Raw genomic sequence first — 25,892 nt, 5'->3', positions numbered from 1 at the left:
CCCTCTATCCATCCATTAAGCCATCTTATTTTTTTGGACAGATTTCAAAGTAAATTGTATACATCTATACACGTCCCCATAAGCTTCAGCATTTGTATCATTTACTGTTCAATATTTGTTTATATTTTTTCTCGATATAAAATTTACATACAGTGAAATGCACAAATCTTGTGTATATTCACTGAGTTTTGACAAATGCATCTATCTAGTGTAAACCAAATCTCTCTCCATGTATACATTACTATCACTCCAGAAGTTATTTCATGGCCCTTTATATACTGTTTTATAATCACAAAAAGTAAAGCTATTTGGAAAGCATTTATAGTATGATGCTCTTTTTGGTACAAAAATACAGAAAAAAACTGGAAGAAAAAATATTAAAAGTGATTATTTCTGGGTACTTGGATTACCATTGGTTTTTATTTTCTTAATTTTATATACTATTATGGTGGTAAGAAAAAAATAGTAAAAGCTACTTAAAAGAAAAAATCTTTCTTTTAATAAATGATGTCACACATAGCATCGTCATTAAAGTGACCATTTTGAAGATAATGTATGTGGTAAAAAAGGAAACATTTCAATATGATATTAGAGTACAATGACAAAATTACAATAAATATCAATGTCATAATCACCATGATATGATGAATGTAAACACATAGAACAGGACTAGAAAGGAATAAGAAAAACATAAGTGCTATATTTCTCATTCTATCTCCTGGAGCCTGTTTGAGTGATGGAATTATGGGTAATTTTTGAAAAAAAAGTTTTATCAACTTTTCTAAATGAAAATAATAGTTAAAACATCCTGTAAGACCCTGACTTCACAACTGTCCATCTCTTACATATGTGGGTCAGCTCTGAAGACCTGAACCCAATCAGGCAAGCTACAAAATCTTCCCCTGCCTTTGTAAAGCCCTTACTTGGGCCACACATTTTGGTTGGCTTTGGAACAATATGACCCAAATTATTAGAGTAAGACATAATAAACAGGTACTAAGTTACCTCTTTCTGGAAAGATGTTGTTTTTGGTGAGTTTGACGCTTTTGGGCCTTGGATTGTTGTCATCCATACCCATGATCAGGTTGCGGAAAAACAGATCAAATTTCTTTCTGCTATCCGCATTGATGGTGCCAGCCACGGTCCACACCAAGGCAAAGAGGAATAGCCCTTGCAGCCAGAGAAAGATCTGTTGGCTTGTCAGGCCTTCATGTAATTCACTTTCCTCCTCATCTATTTCCTTGATTTCATCTAAACACAAGAAAAAGGAACCTCAGGAGAAGCTGCATATATCCGCTTATATACAGATCTAAACAATTAAACTTGGTGGTCTTGTCTGTGAGGACTGTGGGGAGGGGACTGATAGTGGCTGAGTGGCCATCACCTGCCAGATCCTTTATCCACATATACTTTTTGTTAGTTTTTAATAATTTTTCTATTTTTTTCCTATTTTTTCAGTAGGCTCCATGCCCAGCATGGAGCCCAATTTAGGGCTTGAACTCATGACCCTGAGATCAAAACCTGAGCTGAAACCAAGAGTCAGAAACTTAACCAACTGAGCCACCCAGGTGCCCCTTTTCTTATTTTTATTTTTTATATATTTTATATTTTAACATATTTTTAATATATATATTTGTATATATTTTATAATTTTTTTTGTAATTATGAAAGGACATGGGAACCAACCTGTAGGAGCTCTCAATGGCTGAAGACATTTGAGGAACAAAATAATTACAGAATTGGATTATAACCCATAGAATAAAATAAACATCCGTGAGTGAGTCCAATACTTTAATCAGTAAATAACTGAATTAGCTAATAAGTAGGGAAGAACAGTTCTTCCTTACAGAAGAATTCTAATTAGTAAATGTAGAAGGAATACACATAGGAATGGAAAATTAACTTTAGGCAAATGCCACCGTTCTACCTGTGGTAGGCAAGACCCACCGATGGATGTTAAAAATCAGTGGGTGAAAATTTTAGGAGAAATAGGATATTTTCATAGTTTCAAATTATCTTCCCCAAAATACTTACTAATTATGAAGGAAAACCAGAACATTACAGTGGAGAAATGTGGCTCTGGCCAAAACTAACTTTGACAAAGAGCCTTCACCAGTCATAAGATCTATCAACATCGTGTACCTCCTGATGATGCACCGAGAAGGATGCATCACCACTTTTGTGGTATTCTTACTGAAAATGCATAACCCTAATCTAATTATGAGAAAACATGAGGTAAACTTAAATTGAGAGACATTCTATAAAATAACTGGCCAGTATTTATCAAGTGACAAAGTTATAAAAGACTAGAAAAGGGGAACCCAGCTGGTTCAGTCGGTGGAGCATGCAACTCTTGATCTCAGGGTCATGAGGCCCCATGTTGGGTGTAGAGCTTACTCAAAAAAAAAAAAAAAAAAGACAAGGAAAGACTGAAGAACTGTCATAGATGGGAAGAGGTGAATGAGATACAACAATTAAAAAAAAATGTGACCCCCTGAATGAATTGGATCCTGGAACAGAAAAGGACATTTGAGGAAAAATTGGTGAAATTCAAATAAAGTCTGTGGTATAGTTAATAGTATATAGTATCAATGTTAACTTTCTTATTCTGATCATTGTGCCTTGGTTATATAAGATGTTAATGTTAAAGGAAGCTAGGTGTAGGGATATGTGACTCAATATATGCTTTTAGCAATTTTTTTTGCAAGTCTAAAATTATTTTTAAATAAAAGGCTAAAAAATGTATTTATTATTCCTTATCTTAAGGCCTTGTTGATCATAGTTACCATGCTCTTGCATTTTAGCATTGACAGAGTAAAAAGTTAGAGCTCTGAAACAGGTATGTGTGCGTTCGAACCCAGTCCTCGGGTTTTAGTAGTTGTGTGTCTTTCAGGACTCCTGATAAGGACTCATGGCTATAGATTTGGGAAGGCAAGAGATTAGGTCACTCAGTGTTGGGGAAAATGAGTCCATTTCTCATACGATGCCTTCCTTCCTGGAGGAGATACTACACAAGGACAGGAAACAGAGTTTGGGAAAATACTAAAAATTTACAACTAATGATGCAAATATATGGCATTGTATACAGTTAGTGTGCTTTTGAAAAAATGGCCTGTAATTTTAACTTCAGAAAATCATGTAATATGTATAGCCAAAGAAAGTCTCCACTCAACTGTTCACCATGTTATATTTTTTATCTGCACCTATAATGCTGAGAAAATGTTCATTAAGAGGAGTTGTAGGAAGATCCATCTTGAGTTTGAATTATGTGCCATCTTGAGAAAGAAATGGCATCCAATAAAAGTGCTCCAAATCGACACATCTTTGGTCATTTCCCACAGAATTCAATGAAATTTGATTTATGTGAGATAGTTACAGAGAACTTCTCCAGGCCTATTAAACAAATGGTTCTATGATTTATGTACTTCCCATGTCCTAGAGAAGGTTCCCCAGTTTTGTAGACTGATGTAATCAGTTCTCTTAATAGTGTAACCATGTATTTTGTGAATTCAGATTCTTGTAAGTTTTCTTAGCATGGGAAAATCTGCAGTCTTTTTTTTTTTTTCCAGGATCTTTTTTTTCTCAGATACATTCACATGTATTATCTAAATTCATTTCCCTCCAGGATATTCTAGTTAGGTAAAGAGGGACAGAAATTATTACTCCCATTGTGTGGATGAGGAACCTAACATGAGAAAGGATGGGGTAAACTGCATAAAAATACCCAGGAAATCAATCCAAGATTAAGGGTAAAGCCAAAACATATGGACTCTTTCCACTAAACTCTACTATCTATACTCCAAATGCTTGCTTGTTCTAGACCAAAATTCTGGTCTCGTTGTGGGGGGAATAGAAGGGATGGGGAGCAGAAGAAATATCCAACACCTTCCTCACCTTCATTTGGCTTAAGAATTGTAGGTAGTACGTGAAGGGGCACATGCACCCAATGTTTATAGCAGCAATGTCCACAATAGCCAAACTATGGAAAGAGCCTAGATGTCCATGAATAGATGAATGGATAAAGAAGATGTGGTATATATATACAATGGAATATTATGCAGCCATCAAAAAATGAAATCTTGCCATTTGCAATGACATGGATGGAATTAGAGGGTATTATGCTAAGCAGAATAAGTCAATCAGAGAAAGAAAGTATCATATGATCTCACTGATATGAGGAATTTGAGAAACAAGATAGAGGATCATAGGGGAAGGGAGGGAAAAATGAAACAAGACGAAACCAGAGAGGGAGACAAACCATAAGAGGCTCTTAATCTCAGGACACAAACTGAGGGTTGCTGGAGTGGAGGGGGGTGGGAGGGTTGGGGTGGCTGGGTGATGGACATTAGGGAGGGTATGTACTATGGTGAGCACTGTGAGTTGTGTAAGATTGATAAATCACAGACCTGTGCCCCTGAAACAAATAATACATTATATGTTAATAATAAAAAAAAAAGAATTGTAAGTAGCACGTACCGAACAGGGAGGAATACAGTCTCATCATTGAGAAGGCAAGGTGGATGGGAGATGTTTGGACCACAAATTTACACTGAAGGCGAATAAATTCCAGGCAGGGCTGGAGGAGCCACATGAACATGTCATTGACCTGAAGGTAGAAATGAAATTTGAAGAGATGTTATCAAAAAAATGAGTTTAAGACCAAGGGCTTGGTACACCTCTGGAAGGCTAGAGATGCTGGTAAGGTTGCTGATTAATTTTGAGTGTAAGTATATCACGGAAAAGACCACAGGCACCAAGGCCTCTGACTCTAGCTTCCTACTTAATGGACTGTGCAGCCCACAGGCCATCCCCACCCCTCCCATTTCACTGCCCAGAGCTGGATACTCAGAGAGGCTTGGACCTACTGTGGGTCAGCTACAAGATGCATGAAAAATTTAAGCACCCAGACTTGGTGTCCCACTTGTTTGTACAAAAAATGTTAGGAATTCTAAATAAGATTTTCAAATGACTGTTCTTCATTTGTAAGGCTGGACTCCTGTATAAAGTGGCCACAGGAAGTGCAGACCTAAGTTTGGGGCTCATTTTCAGTAATTCTCTGTATGTACTTACTTGTGGGTATAATGATTCTTGTCTCTGCTCCCCACCCCAGTTATTCTTTTTAAAAAATTCCTCCTTTCTCCTCGAGTGTTTTTTCATTTCTGTTATACTGTATTTGTAGCTGTCACTGTAAATCATCTTAAGTCATTTTTTTAAGAAGTAGGCAGGTCATCACTAAATAAATACATTAATAGATCTGTATATATGTGGATACATATCTATATTATAAACGTATAGACACATTTATGTATATATGAATATATATGTATACATGGATATGTGGTATATTCATCCAGCCAACAAATATTTATTGAGCATCTAGTAACTGCAGTGTTGTAGGTGCTGAGAATAAACAGGTGACAAGATAGGCAAGATCCCTGCCCTCATGGAGATTACTGAGGGGCAGGGGAGACAAACAATAAATAACTAAACAAGCAAGGAAATAAAATACTTACAAGTCATGTAAAGTACTAGCAGGAAACAAACAAAGGTGTTAAAATGGGGAATAACAGGAAGCGTTTAATAGGGTGGTCAGGGAAGACTTCTTAGAGGAGGAGGCCTTTATGTTGAGACCTGGATGATGAAGGTGAATCATCTCTCCCACAATAAAATGGAACAACATTTTCAGGAGGAGGAAGAAAAAGTGCAAAAGCCTTGAGGTGATGAAACCTGGGTTCTTCCAGGAATGGGAACAGAACACAAGGGCTGCAGGGTAATGAGCTGAGGAGGGGGGTAGGTGATGAGGTTGGAAAGGTGGGCAGGGCCAGATCACAGCCTCAGAGGCCCTGATAAGAAGTTAGACTTTCAGGGGCACCTAGGTGGCTCAGGTGGTTAGGCATCTGACTCTTGATTTCGGCTCAGGTCATGATCTCAGAGTTGTGGGATGAAGCCCTCCATCGGGCTCTGTTCTCAGCAGGGAGTCTGCTTCTCTCTCTTTCTCTCTCTCTCTGCCCCTCCCCCCACTCATGCTCTCTCTCAAATAAATAAAATCTTTCTTGAGATTTTATTTCTTTATTTCTTGAATGAGAGAGTAAGTGAGAGAGAAAGAGAGAAAGAGGGAGAGCATGAGTGGGGGGAGGAGCAGAGGGAGAGGGAGAAGCAGGCTTCCCGCTGATCAGGGAGCCCAATGCGGGGCTCGATCCCAGGAGCCTGGGATCATGGTCTGAGCTGAAGGCACTTAACTGACTGAGCCACCCAGGAGCCCCTCAAATAAAATCTTTAAAAAAAAAAAAGGAAGTTAGACTTTGAGCTAAGGGCACTGAGGAGTCCCTGAAGGCTTCCTGTGCAGATGCGTAGATTGGTCTGTGGATGTGCATGTGGGCATCTATCTGTATAAATGTATGTGGTTATATATATTGTACATGTATATAAATGGGACAGGAAAGGGGCCATAGCTCACCGGAATGTTTCTGCAGTGGGAAGAGAACTCAACTATACTTTTTTTGCCTTCTTCAGTGGGGAACTTTCCTAGGGCACTCTACTAACACAGGGAAAGACAAGAGGCACCAAAAGCCTCAGTTCTCCCTTCCTGCTTCCCTAGTGTGAGACTATGCTTGGGTACCCACCTAACCTGAATGTTCACCCCTCTTTTAGGAAGGGAAGAAGGGGACAGGCACTCTTAGTAGCTGCAATACAACTTTCCTAAACTGGTTCCAGCTTCCTAGCTATGGGAGGTATGGAGTCGAGGTCACCAGGATGGGGAGTGGCAGTACAGAGAGGAAGACAGCTCTTTCTAATCTGGCCCTACCTTTAGAGCAACTTCTAGAGACATTTCTGCAAGTAGGGCAATGGGGAAAGGTATGACATTCCATCCACCATGTAGAATGTTTCTCAAGCATCAGAATTCTCCACTGGGGAGATGGGGAGTGATGGAGAAGGTAGAAGGAGAAAATGACCATACTATCCCATTCTTTTTTTTTTTTTTAAGATTTTATTTTTTCATTTGAGAGAGAGACAGCACACAAGCAGGGGTAGAGGCAAAGGGAGAAGCAGACTCCCCGCTGAGCCAGCCGGGAGCCCAATGTGGGACTCGATCCCAGGACCCAGAGATCATGACACGAGCGAAGGCAGACGCTCAACCATCTGAGCCCCCCAGGTGCCTCCATACTATCCTATTCTTGCTACAGGGAGAAGAAAGCTGGAAAAATGTCAGGCAGCCAGGAAGGAAGATAACTAGAGATAGGCAGGGAATTCTCTGCGCCTTCCTACATCCTGGAATTAGGAAGGTGAAGATGTTCCTAGAAGGCCTTAGCAATGAGGAGTATGGAGACAGGGAGGGAGGGGAAGGAAAAGAACATGATGGTCTCACCAATTCCTTGTGCTCCTCAGTGAGGCTAGCGGGCAGGGTGTCCATGTATGAGTCCTTCAAGGGTTTCCAGCCTAGTTGATGGGGCTCCATGTAGATCATCCCACACCTGGCAAGCACAAAGAGAGGACCAGCTTGGTCCACATCTGGGTTCCCAAGCACGCAGGGGTGAGGGAAATGCAGGCAGTCATGGTAAGGTAAGGGGCTGGAGTTTGGGTTGGGGCACAGACCCTTACCAGCTCCAGTCCAAAGGGAAGGTGCCCAGATTTTGTCAGGAAAGGATGGAGACCAGTGATAATAGCTGACACTTGGGAGTTAGAGAGACCTGGGTTCAAATCCCTGCCCTAGATTCTACTATCTGAGTAACCCTGGGCAAGGTTTCTTTATTGTCTCTGAAATTCTATGTCCTTGTCATAAATCAAGAAATATAAAAAATACATAGTTCATAAGACTATTATAGTGGTTAAATAAGAAAATGCCCATAAATAATTCAGCACCATTTCCAGGACATAGAAAACTCTTAATCCATGGAAATTATTCAAATTACCATTAGCATGTACTGATATTTTATATAGTCCATGTTTTTTTTTTTTTCCCCCATTCTGTTACATCTAGGTGCTCTCTTGTTTGTTACTAATACGGCTGCCATTTATTGAGTATCTACTGCATGTCAGGCACTATGCTAGGGCCTAATGGCCTTTATCTCTAAATATTCTTCTTAATGGTCACATTTTAGATATGAGGAGAGTGTGGCTCAGAGAGGCTGAGTGACTTGGAAGAGGTAACACAGCTAGACATTGGCATGGCCAGGGTGGGAGCCCAAGTTAGTCTAACTTGCCATTGCTCTTTCTACTCCCTGACATTGCTTTTTGGAGTGTGGACTGATTTTCTTTTTTTTAAGAACTTCAGGTGCACAGGATTAGATTAATTACCATCCTTAGCACACTATCATTAGCCCATGCATGGCCTTTCTTAGTTAATTGTTTTCAAGAATGTAGTGAGTGCCCATGAACCCACCTCCCAGAACCCAAGATCCCAGACAGAAGCTTGGATCTTGACAATAACCTTCATCTAACCCCAATGGTCTCCCGATCTCATGGTTACCCATCTCTTTCTTTCTTTCTCACATAGTTTTATATCATTTCTATATGTTCCTAAAATGTATATATATTTATTTTTGTTGTTTTTAGAGGTTTAAAGGGAGACACTATGTTGTATGAATATTGTGGGCTTACTTCATATATAATATTGCTAAGATTTTATACTTAATGTCTTTAATAAGATTTATGCATAGAGTTCCATGTCAGTACAATTCATTTATTTTGAGTAATATATAAATATTATAATTTGCTACAAAAATGCTCATTCAAAGGGATACATGCACCCCTATGTTTATTGCAGTATTATTTACAATAGCCATATTATGGAAGCAACCCATAGATAAACGGATAAAGAAGATGTGATATATCTATACAATGGAATATTACTCAACCATAAAAAGAACGAAATTTTGCCATTTGCAACGACATGGATGGAGCTAGGGAATATTATGCTAAGCGAAATAAGTCAGTCAGAGAAAGACAAATACCATATGATTTCACTCATATGTGGAATTTAAGAAACAAATGAGCAAAGGAGAAAAGAAAAAGAAAGAGAGAGGCAAACCAAGAAACAGACTCTGAACTATAGAGAACAAACCGATAGTTACCAGAGGGGAGGTAGCTGGGGGATGGGTGAAATAGGTGATGGGGATTAAGGAGTGCACTTATCATGATGAAAATAAAATAGAATAAAATCAAATGATAAAAAATTATAATTTGTGACTTTATTACGCATGCATTCACTCCTGTTAATCGGCATTTGGGTTGTTTCCAAGTGTTTGTTATTGTTAACTATGCCACTCTGAAAATTCTTGTATGTGAATTTTATTGCACGTGGACAAATTTTTCTTAGAAGGAGAGTTGCTGGTCATGAGGAATATGAAGGTTCGGTCTTAGGCAATAATGTCAGATTCCTTTCCAAAGTGCTTGCCTGATTTTAGACTCTTATCAGCACTGTGGATTGAGGACTGGTTTTAGGATAAATTGGAGGGACGAAAAATAATGTAGGTGATCTGCTAGGGCTTAATCACATTTGTGGGTTTTTAGGGTCAGTGAGGCCACATGTTCCCTCAGGGTGCCAGGGCAAGGCTGACTGACCTGCTCACAGTGGCCGGAGAGGCCTGCTCCAGGTCTGCTGGCTCAAAGATCAGACTCATCTTGGGGCTCATCTGGATAATCTCTCCACTCATTAAACACAGCTGAAAGTGCAAAGCAGAGGTGGGGGTGTCAGGCAAAGGGGTTAAATTCCATCTGAGAGTGAAAGGCCTCAGCGTGGACAGAGATGGTTTAAATTCATTCAACAAATACTTCTTGAGCACCAACTATGTGTCAGGCACAGGTGCATAAAATAAAACAGACAAAAATCCCTGTGCTCTTGGGATTTACATTCTGCTGGGAGGAAACAGATGATAAACAAAACACACAGCATATAAAACGATGAAAGTGCTTTGGAGACAAATTAAATAGAAGAGGAGGCTGGAGAATGCTCAGCCAGGGCTGGGTGAGTTGTGATTTTAAATAAGGAGGTTGGCAGGCGCCTGGGTGGTTGAGTCAGTCAAGCGTCTGACTCTTTTTTTTAAAGATTTTATTTATTTATTTGAGAGAGAGAGAGATAGAGACAGCGAGAGAGAGCATGAGCAGGAAGGAGAGGAAGAAGTAGACCTCCACTGAGCAGGGATCCCAGTGTGGGGCTTGATCCCAGGACCCTGGGATCATGACCTGAGCCAAAGGCAGATGCTTAACCGCTTATCCGACTGAGCCACCCAGGTGCCCCAAGCGTCTGACTCTTGACTTCAGCTCAGGTCATGATCTCTCCACGCTGGGCGTGGAGCCTGCTTGGGATTCTCTCTCTCCCCCTCCCTCTGCACCGTCCCCCCACCTGCTCAAGCGTGCACTCTCTCTCTCTCAAAAAAAAATATTAAAATAAATAAATAGGGAGGTCAGAGAGTCATTGAATTGCAGCCTTAGATGGAAGATCAGGAAGCTATGAGACTACAGCAAGTCTCATAGTTCTTACTCAGTGTTTCACATAGAACTTAACTGCACACCTTCCTGTTTTATTTGCTTGTTTCCCATGAAAGACTCCTTTTGGAATCCCTCATGGATGGGTGCAGGACTAGAGGGACAAGAACATCTCCACAAATCCTTTCTGGAATGGAAGGAAAGGCCATCAGAAGTCCTAGTGTTTTGTAGGTATGTCCCTGTAGAAAGTAGCGCAAAATACGTAGGGCAGAGTCAGTGTACGTACAAAGTTAGTGATGCTGTTTCCCACTTGCCAACAGGGGTTCGAGTGAGATAGTTAAGACATAAGATTGTCTGAAGCTTTGGTCTCTCAGGGGCCAAGAGAAAACCCCATCACTCCCTGCTGCTCACCCAAAGTTGTGCTTAAAAAGCCCCTCGTACATTACCTGGCCTACATAAAACACAACTGGAAACAGGTCACGACATGTATCTCCAGGAATCTAACAGTCATGGCTGTTATGGGCTGACACCACCAATAGTGCCATCTCTGAATATCAAGAAAAGTAAAAGACACCCGTACCTCTGATAGTAGTTTGATTTACACCCAGGGACGAGAAGTCATCAGGAAATTCACTGATCATGACTCTTTTTTTTTTTTTTTTAAGATTTTACTTATTTTATTTGAGAGAGAAAGAGCGTGAGAGAGAGTGGCAGAGGGAGAAGCAGACTCCCCGCTGAGCAGGGAGCCCGATGCGATGCGGGGCTCGATCCCAGGAGCCTGGGATCACGACCTGAGCTGAATGTAGACGCTTAACGACTATGCCACCCAGGTGCCCCTGATCATGACTCTTTATAATTAATCTCAAGACCAATAAGCACATTTGTACAATTAGCTTATATAACATAGCCTATATCATGTAATAAAACATTTCTATTTTTATATGTTATGTAATCAAAATTATGCACGTGCTATAATTAGTGTGCGTATATAATGTGTAATTTGGATAATTAGGCCTTCCATTGTTGAGCATGACTCATAGTCTTGTGAAATTTTAATGCAGTAGGAAAGTATATTTTGATTTGATAATCATGTATATTCGGTGTAGAAACTCTTCCTTAACATGGTGATAAATTTTATTTTATTCTAACCTACAGTAAGATAACACTTGTTCTACCCCAGGTGCTATTAGAAGCATCTTGCGAATATTAACTTATCTCATCTTCCTGATTAACACTATTCTGTAGACAATATTGTCCCCATTTTACAGATGATGAAACTGAATAGCTTGCCTGGGTTCATTCAGTTGGCAAGTGGCAGTGCAGGGTTTGAACCCAGGCTGTCTGGCTCTGGACTCCAAGCTCTTTAGGCACTATGCTTACTGGGGCAAAATGTATTTTCCATTTTGTAGATACTGCTACAGAGATAGCTCCCATCCTGTATGTGTTTTCGCAAAGTGGCCTTGTCCCCGCTCCATCAAGCGGAGCCTCTCTCCCCACTCCCTTGAATCTGGGCAGCCCCTGTGACTTCTTGGACTCATGGAATTGAGAGAAAGTGAGGCTAACACCAGTTCCAAGCACAGCTCTTAATTTCCTGGAAACTGTCACTTCCCGCCTTTTGGAAAAGTAACCACCATGTAAGAAGTGCCACTACTCCAAGCTCACTAAGTGAGACACCCAAGCCTCCTAGAGAGGCCTGGAGGATGAGACGCTATCTGAAGAGAAAGAGACAAAGAGAGACAGGCCAAGGAGGAATGAGCCCCCAGGCACTGAGGGAGGAAGCCACCTTGGGTGTGGATCCTCCAGCCACGGCTGCCCTCCTGACATCACAATGATTAGCTGAGCCCAGCTGAGACCTTCCAAAATTTATAATCCACAGTATCATGAGCAAAGTAAATGGTTGTTTTAAGTCTCTAAGTACACAGCAATGGATAACCAAAACACATTCCACATATCACGCACTATGTATGTGCTACTTCTTTAATTGCCAACATCCCTGTTTCATTACTACCTTTTTACAAATGAGGAAATTGCGGTTCAGAGAAGTTATGTGACTTGCCCAATACAAGAGCTCAATTCTAGAGCTAGTGGTCCAGTAAGATGCCACCACCAAGGCTTTTAACCACGATGCAACATTATCCCTAAATACACATAGTTTACCCACTACAAGTACAAATGGAAGCATAATTCATAAGCTGTTACTTTCTTGTGGGGCATTTATTCTTAGTGTAGTGAATGTATGTATTATATAGTTTTGGTCAATTACTCACTTGAATAAGAGGATTTATACTCTACCTACGTAAAAGTGATATGAGACTCAGTAGTACCTTTTTATTGTCATCCAGAACTGTGTTCATATTTTCAATCCAAACAGCATCTACTGGCCCATCAAATATAATCCACTTGCGTTCATCAGATATTGAAGATGCTTGCTCCCGGAAAGCATTGGCGAGGATACCATCTGTCCATTCATGGCTCACTTGGTCAAAGCACCCATAGAGCTGCCCCATGGTGATGGCCTTGGGGTTGATGATCCTGTACTCCACAGCAAATTCTTCCATCTGTTTGGCTGGGCAAGAAGGTCCAACATGAGTTACAAAGGCTCCGTTGAGACCAGAACATTAGACAAGAGATAATGCCATCTCAAAGACCAACCAACATTCATGAATATGCCCTCCAAGGAGAATCCTTATAAAATTTGTACTCAGTCCTTACAAAGATTAGGATATCTGGATGGACAATGACTTAAACTGTTAGGTTATTATGCCTATTCGTTTCTCACCATATTTTCTTCTGAGTCTCATTTCAAACAGGGCAAATGTGCTGGTCAGATCCAAAGATCTGCCTGGGCCTAAATGAACTCAAGCAGTAAGGGAGAGAGGTCCATGCTACCAGGTGTCTTTATGTACCGGCTCTCACAGCTACCCTAAGAACCTTGGCCTTGACTTGAAATGAGGAAACAGCTGACATTTAAAAGATTCTGCAAAATACTGGTTACTTTTTTCCCCTCTATCTGAAGGACTAGTTTAGTCCTGAAACCTCTTCTTTAGCTGTTCAGCAAGTGGCCCCTTGGAGACATTCACACCATGAGAGTACTAGGACCCAACGAAGGCCGATAGATGGGACATCAGGTGCATTTGATAACAGAACTGAAAATAACCAGACTTTTAAATGATCCTTCAAAGTAAGAAAAGTTGGAGTGCCTGAGCCATGAACTAAATAACCATTTCTGCACAATCCCAAGGCAAAAACAATGGGGTAGCCTCTTTTCTCTTCGTTTAGTTTCCTAAACTGTGTTCAAATGACCAGAATATTAAGTTTGAAATGCCCTAATTAGTTACGAGGGCCAAGTTAGTCTCCAAAACAAAAAACCTAAAAAATCCAACAGCAACTCAATCAACAAATATTAGAAAAAATGTGTTAAGATGAAGTACTGGAAGGGAATGTGTAAATAGAAGGCATTGCTTTTCAAAACCACAGGCTTGTGGGGCGCCTGGGTGGCACAGTTGGTTGAGCATCTGACTCTTGGTTTCAACTCAGATCCTTATCTCAAGGTCTTGAGATCAAGCCCTGCGTCAGGCTCAGCACCGAGTCTGCTTGGGGTTCTCTCCCTCTCCCTCTCCACTCTACTCTCTCTCTCTCTCTCTAAAATAAATAAATAAATCTTAAAAACAAACAAACACCACAGGCTCGCTTTTTATAAAAGAAAAAAACCCAAAATTGTTTCTCTGGCAATACACATAGCTTCCATTTGTTGAGCAGGAACTGAGCTAGGTTATTTTCCTGCATAATCTCATTTAATTCTCACAACAATCCCATTTCACAGGTGGGAAAACAAAGGCTAAGAAAGGTCTGGTCATTTGTCCAAGGTCTGTGTCTGATTCAAAAATCTGAGGTTTTATCTTCTACATTAAATGGAAGGAAGGAAGGAAGGAAGGAAGGAAGGAAGGAAGGAAGGAAGGAAGGGGAGGGAAGGAGGGAGAGAGAGAGAGAGAGAAGTAAGGGAAGGAGGGAGAGAAGAAGAAAGGGGAGGGAGGGAGGGAGGGGGGGAAGGGAAGAGAAGGGAAGAAGGGATGAAAAGAAAAAAGGAGAAGAAAAGAAACCATGTAATAATTGGCTTTCAGAATAATTGGTTCAGGACAGTGGCAGGACTTTCTCTCTCATTGGAAAGCCTTTGGAGAAGCCACTATTCAGCATTTGAGAAATTCGAGAAAATTCCTCCACTTAATAACATGCACATAAAATCCCCGTTAGAAGCTCCCCCCCCCACCTTTATTTTCTGCCTGCAGACATCTGTGTGCCATGTTCTATTTCTGGCTCTGATGTCACAATCCAGGGATGGCAAAACTAACAGCCTGGCATTATCTCCATGGAGCCAGCCAACCTACTGGGGAGTCCTGTGCTCCCCGGAAGCCACGGATGTGAGCTTTACCTTCGTATAAATCACCCAGAGCTGCAGCCAACACTTTATAAGCACAGGTCTTGCCACCCATGGGGTCTCCAACAATCATATAGCCATGTCTTACCAGCATCATCTCGTAGATCTGGGAGGAGACATCATTTTAAGCAGTTAATCACTGCAAACCTCCTAGAACTGCAAGCTAGTCAAAAGTCAATGAGGACTGAGGGACAAAAAGGGGATTCCCACAGTCACTTCTACCTCTGATGATCTATAGTGTAAATATCTTTTGGATAGGGGCACCTGGGTGGCTTAGTTGGTTGTGTCTGACTCCTGATTTTGGCTCAGGTCATGATTTCAGGGTTGAGAGATTAAGCCCTGCATCTGGCTCTGTGCTAGGCATGGAGCCTGCCTAAGATTCTCTCCCTCTGCCCCTCCATACCCTCACTTGCACGCTCTCTCTCAAATAAATAAATAAATAAATATCTTTCGGATAAATAAATATATGTGTATGTTTCATATTATTTAAAAAATGGGAACTCCTATTTGGTCTATACCTACCAATGTGCTAAGCATCAAGTGACTTACCTAATTTTTTCATTTAATACACTTAGGTATCATTAACCACCTTCTAGTGGTGGGAATACTGAGCCCAAGAGAGGTTAAGTAACTTGCCCATGGTCATCAGTGGTGGAGGCAGGATTTGGACACATGGCTGTCTGACTTTAATGCCTCTGATTTTTTCTATTTGCTTTTAAGGGGGAAAAGGAAACAGTGGTCATTTTTAGCAAATTGTACTTAAATTGGAAACTTCCTTTTTCGAGGCCTAAATGCAGTTCTAACTTGATTAGAACTCTCAGCAGGTAAAAGGTATTTTCCAAGCCAGGCCCCATGCTGTGAAATATAGATGATCTTCCCCATAATTGGTTCCAGGGTGGTCATGTGGCTTTACAGCACAGTTCAAAGCTAATCCTGAGACCTATGCTGAAGCCATCTGGAGAGCAATGCTCTTTTTCCTTCTGGGCTTGAACCTGGGACAATCAAAGACTGAGGCTGTTGGGGACCCAACCAAGAATGAAGTTGTAACTCAGAGACAGAGCCAGAAATGAAGAGAAAGGTTCTCAGATCCCGCTGTGTCTGAGGTCAACATACACCTGGGCTTTTCAAGTTAGGTAAGTGAACAGATCCCCTTCTGTTGACTAAGGCGGTTTGAGTTGGGTTTCTATCACTGGAAACTGAGAAAGTCCTGACTAGTTGTAGCCCAATGCCCCCCAAAGGTTTTGTTTCATCCACAAATTTAAAAAAAGGAACCCCAAGGGAGATGGTCGGAGGAAAAACATTGAATTTCAACTTCAGCTCCTGGAAGTGAGACCTGAAGGCACCTCTGTCTCTATCCAGGCACCTCTGGTCACCATTACTGAGCTGCAATCTACCACAATTCCAGTTCCTGACTTGAGTGAACAAACAGGCGCATCCCTGTATGGATACATGGAACCAACCTGGATAATTTTCCCAATAAACCAAGGCACTGGTTGGAGTTTCATCTTTTTGATATTCTCATTCAGCACTTCCATAAAAACTTCATAGTCTGGCTTTGGAAGAACCACTCCAGGAAACAAGTCTGATATAATTCCCTGTTAACAAGAATTCGAGAGAAGGTGGAAAGGATGAATTGTCAGAGGCATGACCTCAACATTTTCTGAAAATGAGATTTACAGACAGCAGAAATCTTTGTAAAATTCCAAACCTCATTTTTCTATGCCAAAACTCATCCACAATTACAAAGTCCAACACTATCTGTAAGACATGATTTCCCTCCCAAATAAATTTACAAGGCAGCAAAGATTTAATAAACCTGTATTATCTACCAGTTAATGTACTGGGAATGAATAAGATAGTCATGATTTCTGTATTTATGGAGCTCCCAGCCTGATTAGGAAGAGAGCCATTAAAATAATTACAAAAAAAACCCCAAAACTACATTTGGTTAAAACAAAAACCCAAACCCAATGGCAGATCTTATTCTATCAGTGAAACCATTTTTATTAAAATCAGGAACTATCACTATTCTTATCTAACATTTGGGGGAGGGTGTCTGGTGGTGGGGTTGCTGGCTGGAGATGAAGAGGGTGCCAGAGAAACAGTTCATCCACAGAAAATGATGTCTCAGCGCTTGGTTGAGGTCCCAAAGCACCGCATACCTGAAACAGAGGGACATCTTGAGCCAAGAACTTGGCCAGGTTGACATCAAGCAAGGCCCGGAGCAACAGGACACTCTCATTCTCTTCAGGATACTTGAGCTTCAGGTTGCCAGCTGCAGTGAGCACAGACTTGACCGCCCGCATGCCGTAGTCATAGTGATGCTGTGAGGACAGCTGCTCTGAGCACAGGCGGTAGGTCGCGACAATCTTCTGGGCAAGACTAGGAGGGCAGAGACACATCTGCAGACCGCCAGAGAGGACCAGGTCCTGCTCAGCAGACATTCCCAGCATCCCTGTGCCCTGTCCCATCAGGAACCAGGCCTGCTCATGGACTTGATGGAGAAGCCCAATCATTTGAAGTCCTTTTAATAGTTACCATGATGAGCTAAGGAAGCATTCTAACTCTTTCAAAGTTAGGAGGAAAAGAGCAGGAATAGACACATATGTATACAAGCTACTGTACAAGAAATTATATGTGTAATACTTCTATGCATAAATATGAATGTATGAGTACACACACACACGCACACACACACACACACACGTTTGGGAAGAAACATTAAACTATTAACAATGTTAATCCCCAGAGAGTGGGACTCAAGGCCACTGAGAAGAAACTCCCTTTATTCACTTCTGTAACATGACAACTTTTTTCCATGTCCATGCTTTACATTTTTCAGTCAGTAAATGTTATGATAATAATGTTAATTCCAAATTATATTAAAATTTTCCTCTTCAATCTTGGAATAATTTCATATTTTAAAGTCTTGCCTTAAGCTGTGTGTGTGCATGTGTGTGTAGCAGGGCTGGGATAGAAAGGCCAATTTCTTTAGCAGAAGTCCAAGTATACACAGAGAGAGAGGAGGCCCTTTCTTCGGAATCTGGGCCATTTCCTGGCCAGGGATGGGGTTAGGACAAAAGCCAGGGCTATGTGCTTTCAGATCAACTAGGGAATGGAAGTCCATTTCTTAAGTTTCTCTCTTTTCTTCCAATGGGCAACCTACCTTGAATCCACCACACAGAAGGTACTCTTTCAGAGCCTTTAGAATCTACTGGAAAGCCAGTGTAACATACCTCCTAGAGTCCAGAAACCCCATGGAGTAGAGGGAGATTTCCCCAATGAGGGCATAATCTGGCACCATCATGGCTACTGTCCGGAATAAGGCCTGGAAAAGAAACGGCCATTGAGAACCTGAACACATACAGTAAACACTGGGGGGAAGGTATGTCTACAGACACAAAGAGAAGCAGCATGGTTGTTCAGGCCATTCTAGTGAAATCAAGGAAAGGAAAGTGGGAGGACAAGTCAATGCAGAGGGACCATCTTTGTTGGATAGAACCAGTGCTCCGCTAACCTCCCCACTGGCCCTGTCTAGGTACCTGTTGTCACACTAGGTCTCTCAGTGGTTATGTGGAAGGCCCTAGGTGCTGGTATTCTAACACCACTTCATTCTCCTATGCCAAAGGAGCATCATTCAACTATTGGACCCTTCCTGTGTTCAACAGGGACCGAGGAAGTCAGTTAGGAATGCAGGACCAATAATGTATCAGAAGAATCTTGAAGTCAGACAGATCTTGATTTGTGTCCTTGCTCTGCTACCTACTGGCTGTGGGCAAGTAATGTAAGCCTCTACTTCTTTCATCTCAAAATGGGCCAACAACCATACCGTTCTCATGAGAACAAATGATACCATGTAAGTGAAGTGCTTAGAAAAGTGTGTGGCACATAGTGAGTGCTCAATAAACATCAGCTATTGTTATTACCTTAGATCTTAGAGGAGGAGTCAAGCAGTTAGTTAGAGGTAGAGCCAGGTCTAGAACCCAGGCTCCCTGGCACCAGCCCCTGGTGCTTTCTCCTACACCACACTGTCTCATGAAAGCTGCTTATGCAGACATAACAGGCTTGTTGGATGGGAGGGGTGTGTGTGTAGCGGGGAGTCACAATGGTTGGGGGGTAAAAAGAAGAAATGTGGGTCCAAATTCTACTTTGGTACTCACTGGCCTATGCTGGCCTGGAGGGGAGGAGCCATTCCTAAGATCTCCCTGACTCTTTTCCATTTGGTGGGCAGGGAGAAAGTGTCTGAATAAGATTCCAGAGCACTAAGCAGATGCGTTTCTGGCAGGTGAAGTACTAATTTGGTTTGGCTGGGTCTCTCTTGCGTCTTCCACTCAAAGGGATGGAGCAATGACTTAGAAGAAAATCCATAAAGAAGCAGACCTGGAAGTCTCTCTCTGGTACCTCTTTTCATGCAATTGGGGTGCTCAAGTCTCTTCCCACAGGAGGAGAGCTAGCCATCTTGTACTTTGGGGTTTTTCCTCCCATGAGAGCAGCATGCTAAGGTCATCTACAGCCTATTCCCTTGAAGATGGCCTTGGTGACTGTCTCTCTTCCCTTCAGGGGTGCCGTCCTTCTCCACTAGCAGCAGGACCAATTGCTATTGCCATGCTGTAACTGAGGCCAGCTCAGCAGTAGGCACTGGGGACATATATGCTTCCTTGTCATCTCTGTGGCTGGTTGGAACAGCCTGCTTTGGTGAGGACACCACCTCGGCTTAACCATAGTCATAAAGGGGAGCTCTATGTGGTTCAGCCTAGGTTTTTTGTTTTTATTTTATTTTTTAATATTTTATTCATTTATTTGAGAGAGACAGACAGCACAAGCAGGGAGAGGGGCAGAGGGAGAGGGAGAAGCAGGCTCCCCACTGAGCAGGGAACCCAACATGGGGCTCAATCCCAGGACCCTGAGATCACGAGCTGAGCCACCCAAGTGCTGCCGGTTCAGCCCAGGCTTCCCAGAGCTCTCTGTGTCTAACTTTGATGCTGTCTTATAATTAGATGTTTTTGTTTGGCCTACAGTGATTTTTTTTTTTTTTTTTTTTTTTGCATTGAGCCAGGATCACAAAATCAGATTACATGTAGAAATACAAATTTCTGGTTTTTCCTGAAAAATCAGAAGACCTGACAATTCCTGCTTGGCGACAACAGGCTGGGGCTAAGTAGGGGCTGCTGCCTCTGGATGGGGCATTCGTCAGAGTCCCTACCATGCCCAGCTGGTTCCTCTCATTTATATTACCTGTCTGACCCCTTGTAGACGATAGAAACAGTGACTCTTGTTCCAGGGTCCGTTGTTTCCTAATTGCCATGGTTCATCAAGTATATGTACTCCTCCCTATGAGACCTTGTTGGGGGTGTAGTTATGTTTTGGGGCCTATCTTACCACCATCGTTGCTCCACTATTACTTCTCACAGCCAAAAAAATGTCACCCATTATTTGCCTTCTCCGGGAGATCCTTGGTTACTTCTAGAGGTTTCTATACCATAAAGTACATGCAGAATTTACACACGCTGATGTTTACCTTGAGGTTATCTGGCAGCTCAGCCCTGCCAGCATACCCGGGGTTCATGGTGATGAAGACAGCACAGGTTGGGTTTAGAGAGAGCTCAGTGCCTTCAAAGATGAATGTCTTTAGCTTCCGAATGATGGCTTGTTGAATGCTGAGGATCTGCTGAGCCACCACAGACAGCACTTCTACCTGGGGTGAGAATGGCTGGCTGATGTGAGCTCCTACCACCCCACTCTTTCAGAGGACCCCTCACTTAGCAATGACAAAACCCAATCATCTGAGAACCAGCCCTTCACATCAAAATCAGGAGCATGATTTGGCATTTTGGTAAAGAAAAAGAAAATTGGGGTGTGTGTGTGTGTATTACTAATTTCCATAGTATTTTATCTTTGTTCTAGCACCCGGCATAATGTTTGATCCATCGTATACATTCAGTGTTTATTGGTTCTAATTGCATGTTTGCCTTTCCTGACCTAAATTCCCCACCCAAATAGAATTAATCACCCCCCTCTCTTCTGTGACGGCTCCTTTATACCACTACTATAGACTTCTATCATTTTCTATTTGTTTTACTTAACTTTTATTTCCCTTTGCTAAATTGTATCACGCATTTCTTACTTAGCTTTGTGTCATGAACAATTGCAGAGTATCTGACATGTACTAGCTGCTCAATAAATTTTTGAATGAGTGAGTGAATGAATACGATGAGCATATATATGTATATAAAATATGTACTTTGTCTTCTTGGGACTGTTTTTGTTTAGTTTGTTGAGTACTTACTCTGTGCAGGGGTTTTAGAGGACATATAATGCCCTGTCACTGAGGAGCTGAGAGCCCAGATAAAAGGCCCCTGTATGTTCAACCCCTGCTCTGCAGGCCAGTTGCAGCATTACCTCAATCCTGTTGAACTCATCGAAACAGGCCCATGCTCCAGCCTGGGCCAGTCCCTTGAAGAACTTCCCCATGGCTTTGTAATCCAGACCATCTGAGCAGTTGAAGACCACACACTAGAGAGAAGGAAGGATGTGGGCACCATTAGGGATGGGTTCTCTCATATCTGAATTACCCTGCACATGAAATACAGGTGGGGCTCCTTTCTTCCTATTCCACTGCAGGAGCTGGGGCCCCACTCTTTCTCTCCCCCTATACCATATTGAACTTCATGCCAACTCTCCTGACAGGAGTCCAGAGAGGAATAGGAGGAGAGCTTAAGAATAGACAGCATTTCCCTACCTGCTTGGCCAAAGCTTTGGCCAGATCTTTGGTGGTTTCTGTCTTGCCTGTGCCAGCTGGTCCCTCCGGAGCTCCCCCAAGGTTCAGCTTCAAAGCCCCCATCAGTGTCCTAAGGGGAAAAAATAAGAATTTGGTACCCAATGGGGCACCTGGGTGGCTCAGTCAGTTAAGTGAATGACTTGATTTCGGCTCAGGTCATGATCTCAAGGTTGTGAGATTGAGCCCCACTTTGGGCTCCGTGCTTGGTATGGAGTGCTTAAAATTCTCTCTCTCCTTCTGCACCTCCCCTGCCTCTCTCCCTCTCTTTAAAAAAAAAAAAGAAGAAGAAGAAGAAGAAGAATTTGGTGCCCAAGTCCTAAGACATAGGAAAGAAACTGACTTTTGCTTTATTTTGTTCTGACTCATACAAATAGCTTTAATTTTTTTCTGATTATATGACCAATATATCATCATTGTAAACAAATCTGTTTTACTCAGCACTGTAACCCCAGGGCCTGGTGCGTGGGCACCCATAAACATTTGTTTGAATGAATGATTGAATGGATAAATGAATACATACACAAATGAATCAAATAAAAGTTAAAAATCTTCATAAACTCCAGATTCCAAAGATCACCAGTACTAATGGAGTGGTGGAAATAAATATATTTCTCTCACTGGATTATGAACTCTTGAGTTTAGGACCTGTATTTTGATTCACTTTGACAAGAGTAGGGACAAAATAAATGTTAGAAATTGGTGTGTTCTTCACTTGTGGCTCTACAGACCCTTGTATGAGCCTCTATAGTTTCATTTAACACACCATCTTATACTCATCTGACTATGTCTCTGTCCCCTGACCCCATTAGGTTGAGGGTTTCTTGATGGCATGCATGGTACACAGGAGAGTTTAAGAAATGGCTATTGAATAACAGGTGAAATAAATGAATGAATGAAGACCAAAAATCAGAGACCACAGAAAATAAGTGATTGAGGGCTCTGAAAGAAATAATACTCAAGAATTATCTTTATGATTACAAAAAATTCCACTTTAAGGAATATACAAAATCAAAGAAAATCTAAATATCACAAAGTGGACACATTCACAGAGGTCAGATTTCTAATGGTATGAATACCAAGGAGAGTGATAAAGCACTTTGCTGAGCACAGAATGACTACATCTCACCAGCTGGCTGAGCTTGGAGACTCCTTGCCAGAGTCCTTCACCTGGCTCCTTTTCTAGCTTTCGTCCATGGGATCTCCAGGCACCATCTTGATTCCTGCCATCAGAGAGCTTTCTACTTAAGCACTGTGGCATTTTTAAGGACAGGCATCAATGTTCTGCTTGTTGGTTTGGCCACATTAATTTGCATTAGGACTCCTACTGGGTTCTCATTTCTGGCCTAAGGCCTAATTTCCATGCCCATCTGTGGGACCATGGTAACTAAGGGCAAAATCCTAAAATCTCAGAATATGAAATGCAGAGGGAAAGGTCACATACTCAAGATGCCCCTCACCTTCTTCCCCAGAAGGTTTTCCTTCTGGAATTCTCTATTCACCCTTTGGGTCTGGGCAGGGGGAGGGGCAGAGGTTACCTGTAGCAGCGGTCAGTGAGGGGTGTAATCACCAGCCGGGGGGAGTTCCCCAAGTACTCATAGCCATACAAGGCTTCTGTGGTGATCATCTGCACCTGCACATCCTTCGAATCCCAGTAGTAACGCAGCTGGGAGATCCACTGGAAATCGTTCAGATCACAGATATTGTCCTCAGATAACTTGGCCACTACGTCGCGAGCTGTTGGGACAGATGCAGACATGGAAACACACAAATGCAGAGCTGTCAGCATACTCCTATGTCCACAGACTGCTCAGAGAATGTCTGAGGACATCATCCAGGCCACCCCTCCCTCTTCAAACAGTTTCAGGCTCAACTAGCCTCCCTGCCTACCCCTAACCTGCAGGTAGCAATTTCTTTCAGAAGCTGATCTTTGCTTCTCCCAAGGAGCCAGGGAGAGAATCTGCTGCGTTGTGTGCTCCCAGAGTACAGCAGAGGCATTAAAAGTGCATACTCTGAAATCAGACTGCCTGGATCCTAATTCTGAATCTGCCATTAACTAGCTAGTGACTTTGGGCAAGTTACTCAACCTCTCTATTGAGCTGTGTAATCTGTAAAATGGGGATAACACAGTACCTACCTTATAGAGTTATTATATGGTTATTAGGAGGATTAACTGTATATACAGTTGGCCCTTGAACAACGTGGAAGTTAGGGGTGCCCACTCACGGTACAGTAAAAAATCTGCGTATAACTTTTGACTCCCCTTACACTTAATTACTAATAGCCTACTGTTGACTGGAATCCTTACAGATAACAGCCACTTAACACATATTTTGTAAGTTACATGTATTATATACTGTATTCTTACAATAAAGTAAGCTAGAGAAAATATTTAAGAAAATCGCAAGGAAGAGAAAATACACTTACAGTATTGTATTGTATTTATTGATAAAAATTCCCATATAAGTGGACCTGTGCAGTTCAAACCCATGTTGTTCAAGGATCAACCGTATACACACACATATATATACCTACACATACATATATATATATATATATACACATATATAAATATCTACACATCTACATGTATATGCAGATGTAGACAGATGAAAGAAAAGAAAGATTATATAAATATTAGCTGCTGTATAAATATTCCCAAATTTTTGGTGGACTGACCCAGAGAGCTTTGCAATATGTAGTTTTCCCAAATGCTGTCATATCCCCAGTATGACCCTTTTGGCCCTGTTCCAGGCTGCTAGGATATCCGAGGAGAATATAGTCAGCTTGGCCTGATGCAGTTGGCAAGGGAAGGGGTCCCATGAACCCATAGTTAGATATAGTCTTTCCATCTGGGGGCCTGAGAAACCAGATGGGAGATATACTTCTAGATTTCCTTCTTTCTCTCACAGGATTATGAGCCTAATTTAATTTTCTCACTGTCATGGGAGGCCCTGAAGTTGAAGAGTGAACAGAGGTTTCTAAAAATCATTAGCTATTTTTTAGGGAATTCTTAGGTGAGAGCTATTGAGATCTCAGAACTAGGACAGTAGGGGCGCCTGGGTGGCTCAGTTGGTTAAGCATCTAACTCTTGATCCCAGCTCAGGTCTTGATCTCAAGAGTCATGAGTTCAAGCCCCATGCTGGGCACAGAGCCTACTTAAAAAAAGAAAAAAAAAAAAGTAGGACAGCAGCTCGAATTTAGTATCTCAGAAACATAACTTTGTAAAGGGATGCTTCTGCAAGTCTACTGCCTCTCTGCAAAGAGAAGTCTTTATGACAGTGAAATCCAAAACCCTCCAAAGAAGAGTCCTTGAAGATTATACCAACAGCTCTTCCTTCCTTCCTGAGGAATTTAATTTCCCTCCAGGTTCTTGAGGGAAATCATAGACTGGTAGCAGGAGTAGGGGTCTCCATGAGGGACCCAAGAGGAAGGTGAATCTCAAGGGACTGACTTGGGGATGCTGCATGATGCAGTGTGTATATGTGTGCATGTTTTGTGCATGGGTGTGTATGTGCGTGTGTACATGTGTGTGAACACCACCGCTCTGGGGAGCCTTGGGCAGTAACCACACCTGCACTTCCTACCAAATGAAGATCACATTCTCCCTTCTCTCTCCCTGATTTCATGTTAGTCTATCCAAGAGAAATTAGATTGAAATGAGCATCAACCTTAAGGAGAATAAGATGCCATGAAATGCCAGGAGGAAGCTGGTGTATGAACAAGAGAGACACTGTTTCCAGGCAACCAGCTAGTCCAGCCCTAGTTTCCTTGGTGGTGATGGAGTAGGGTGAGGGGGTGGTTTGTTTTATATAAAGACCCCAGTTCTTCCTCCTCCTCTTCTCCTTTTTTTTTTTTTTAATTTCAGGGAAGTGCTGGAAGGCATTATCTCTCTCCCACTGCCTCCCTGCATACACTGCCCACTTCCAGTCTCTTGGGTTTGAAATCAGACAGACATAGAATTACAATTAAATCAATTACATCAAAGTATAAAACAGCCTCTGCTCCTTAGTAGCTGTATGCCTCTGGGTAAGTTACTTACCTAAGCCTCAGGTTCTTAATTTGAGAAGTGTGTATAAAAATGAGATAATGTATGTCAAGCACTTAGCACAGAGCCTGGCACCTGGTGAGTATTCAAAAATATTAGCTATGGTCAGCCTCAAGAAATCGTTCCAAGTTGGTGAATCTCAGAAATGGCTTGGGCTGCCCTTGTCTCGGGGAAAGCCCTGCTTGGAGGTTTCCTGGAAACAAGGTGGG

General features: G+C 42.0%; 1 protein-coding gene across 1 annotated transcript in view; it reads right to left on the bottom strand.

Annotated features, from left to right (window-relative positions):
- Nucleotides 1–25,892, bottom strand: part of DNAH3 (dynein axonemal heavy chain 3) — a 162,820-nt gene that overhangs the window by 67,537 nt on the left and 69,391 nt on the right. The window contains exons 28-40 of the mRNA XM_078074713.1: nt 23,174–23,372; nt 21,600–21,708; nt 21,260–21,373; nt 20,379–20,555; nt 18,097–18,188; nt 17,023–17,242; nt 16,321–16,455; nt 14,855–14,966; nt 12,750–12,991; nt 9,562–9,662; nt 7,367–7,472; nt 4,477–4,606; nt 1,006–1,251 (exon numbers count right to left, since the gene is read on the bottom strand). Of these exons, the coding sequence (XP_077930839.1) occupies nt 1,006–1,251; nt 4,477–4,606; nt 7,367–7,472; nt 9,562–9,662; nt 12,750–12,991; nt 14,855–14,966; nt 16,321–16,455; nt 17,023–17,242; nt 18,097–18,188; nt 20,379–20,555; nt 21,260–21,373; nt 21,600–21,708; nt 23,174–23,372 (1,983 nt within the window). The remainder of the gene's footprint in view (nt 1–1,005; nt 1,252–4,476; nt 4,607–7,366; nt 7,473–9,561; nt 9,663–12,749; nt 12,992–14,854; nt 14,967–16,320; nt 16,456–17,022; nt 17,243–18,096; nt 18,189–20,378; nt 20,556–21,259; nt 21,374–21,599; nt 21,709–23,173; nt 23,373–25,892) is intronic.

Source organism: Halichoerus grypus, chromosome 6 (genome assembly GCF_964656455.1).
Source record: "Halichoerus grypus chromosome 6, mHalGry1.hap1.1, whole genome shotgun sequence".
Lineage (NCBI taxonomy): Eukaryota > Metazoa > Chordata > Mammalia > Carnivora > Phocidae > Halichoerus > Halichoerus grypus.
The sequence above is the reverse complement of the archived record's forward strand: the minus strand, read 5'-3'. Positions and strand labels throughout refer to the sequence as shown.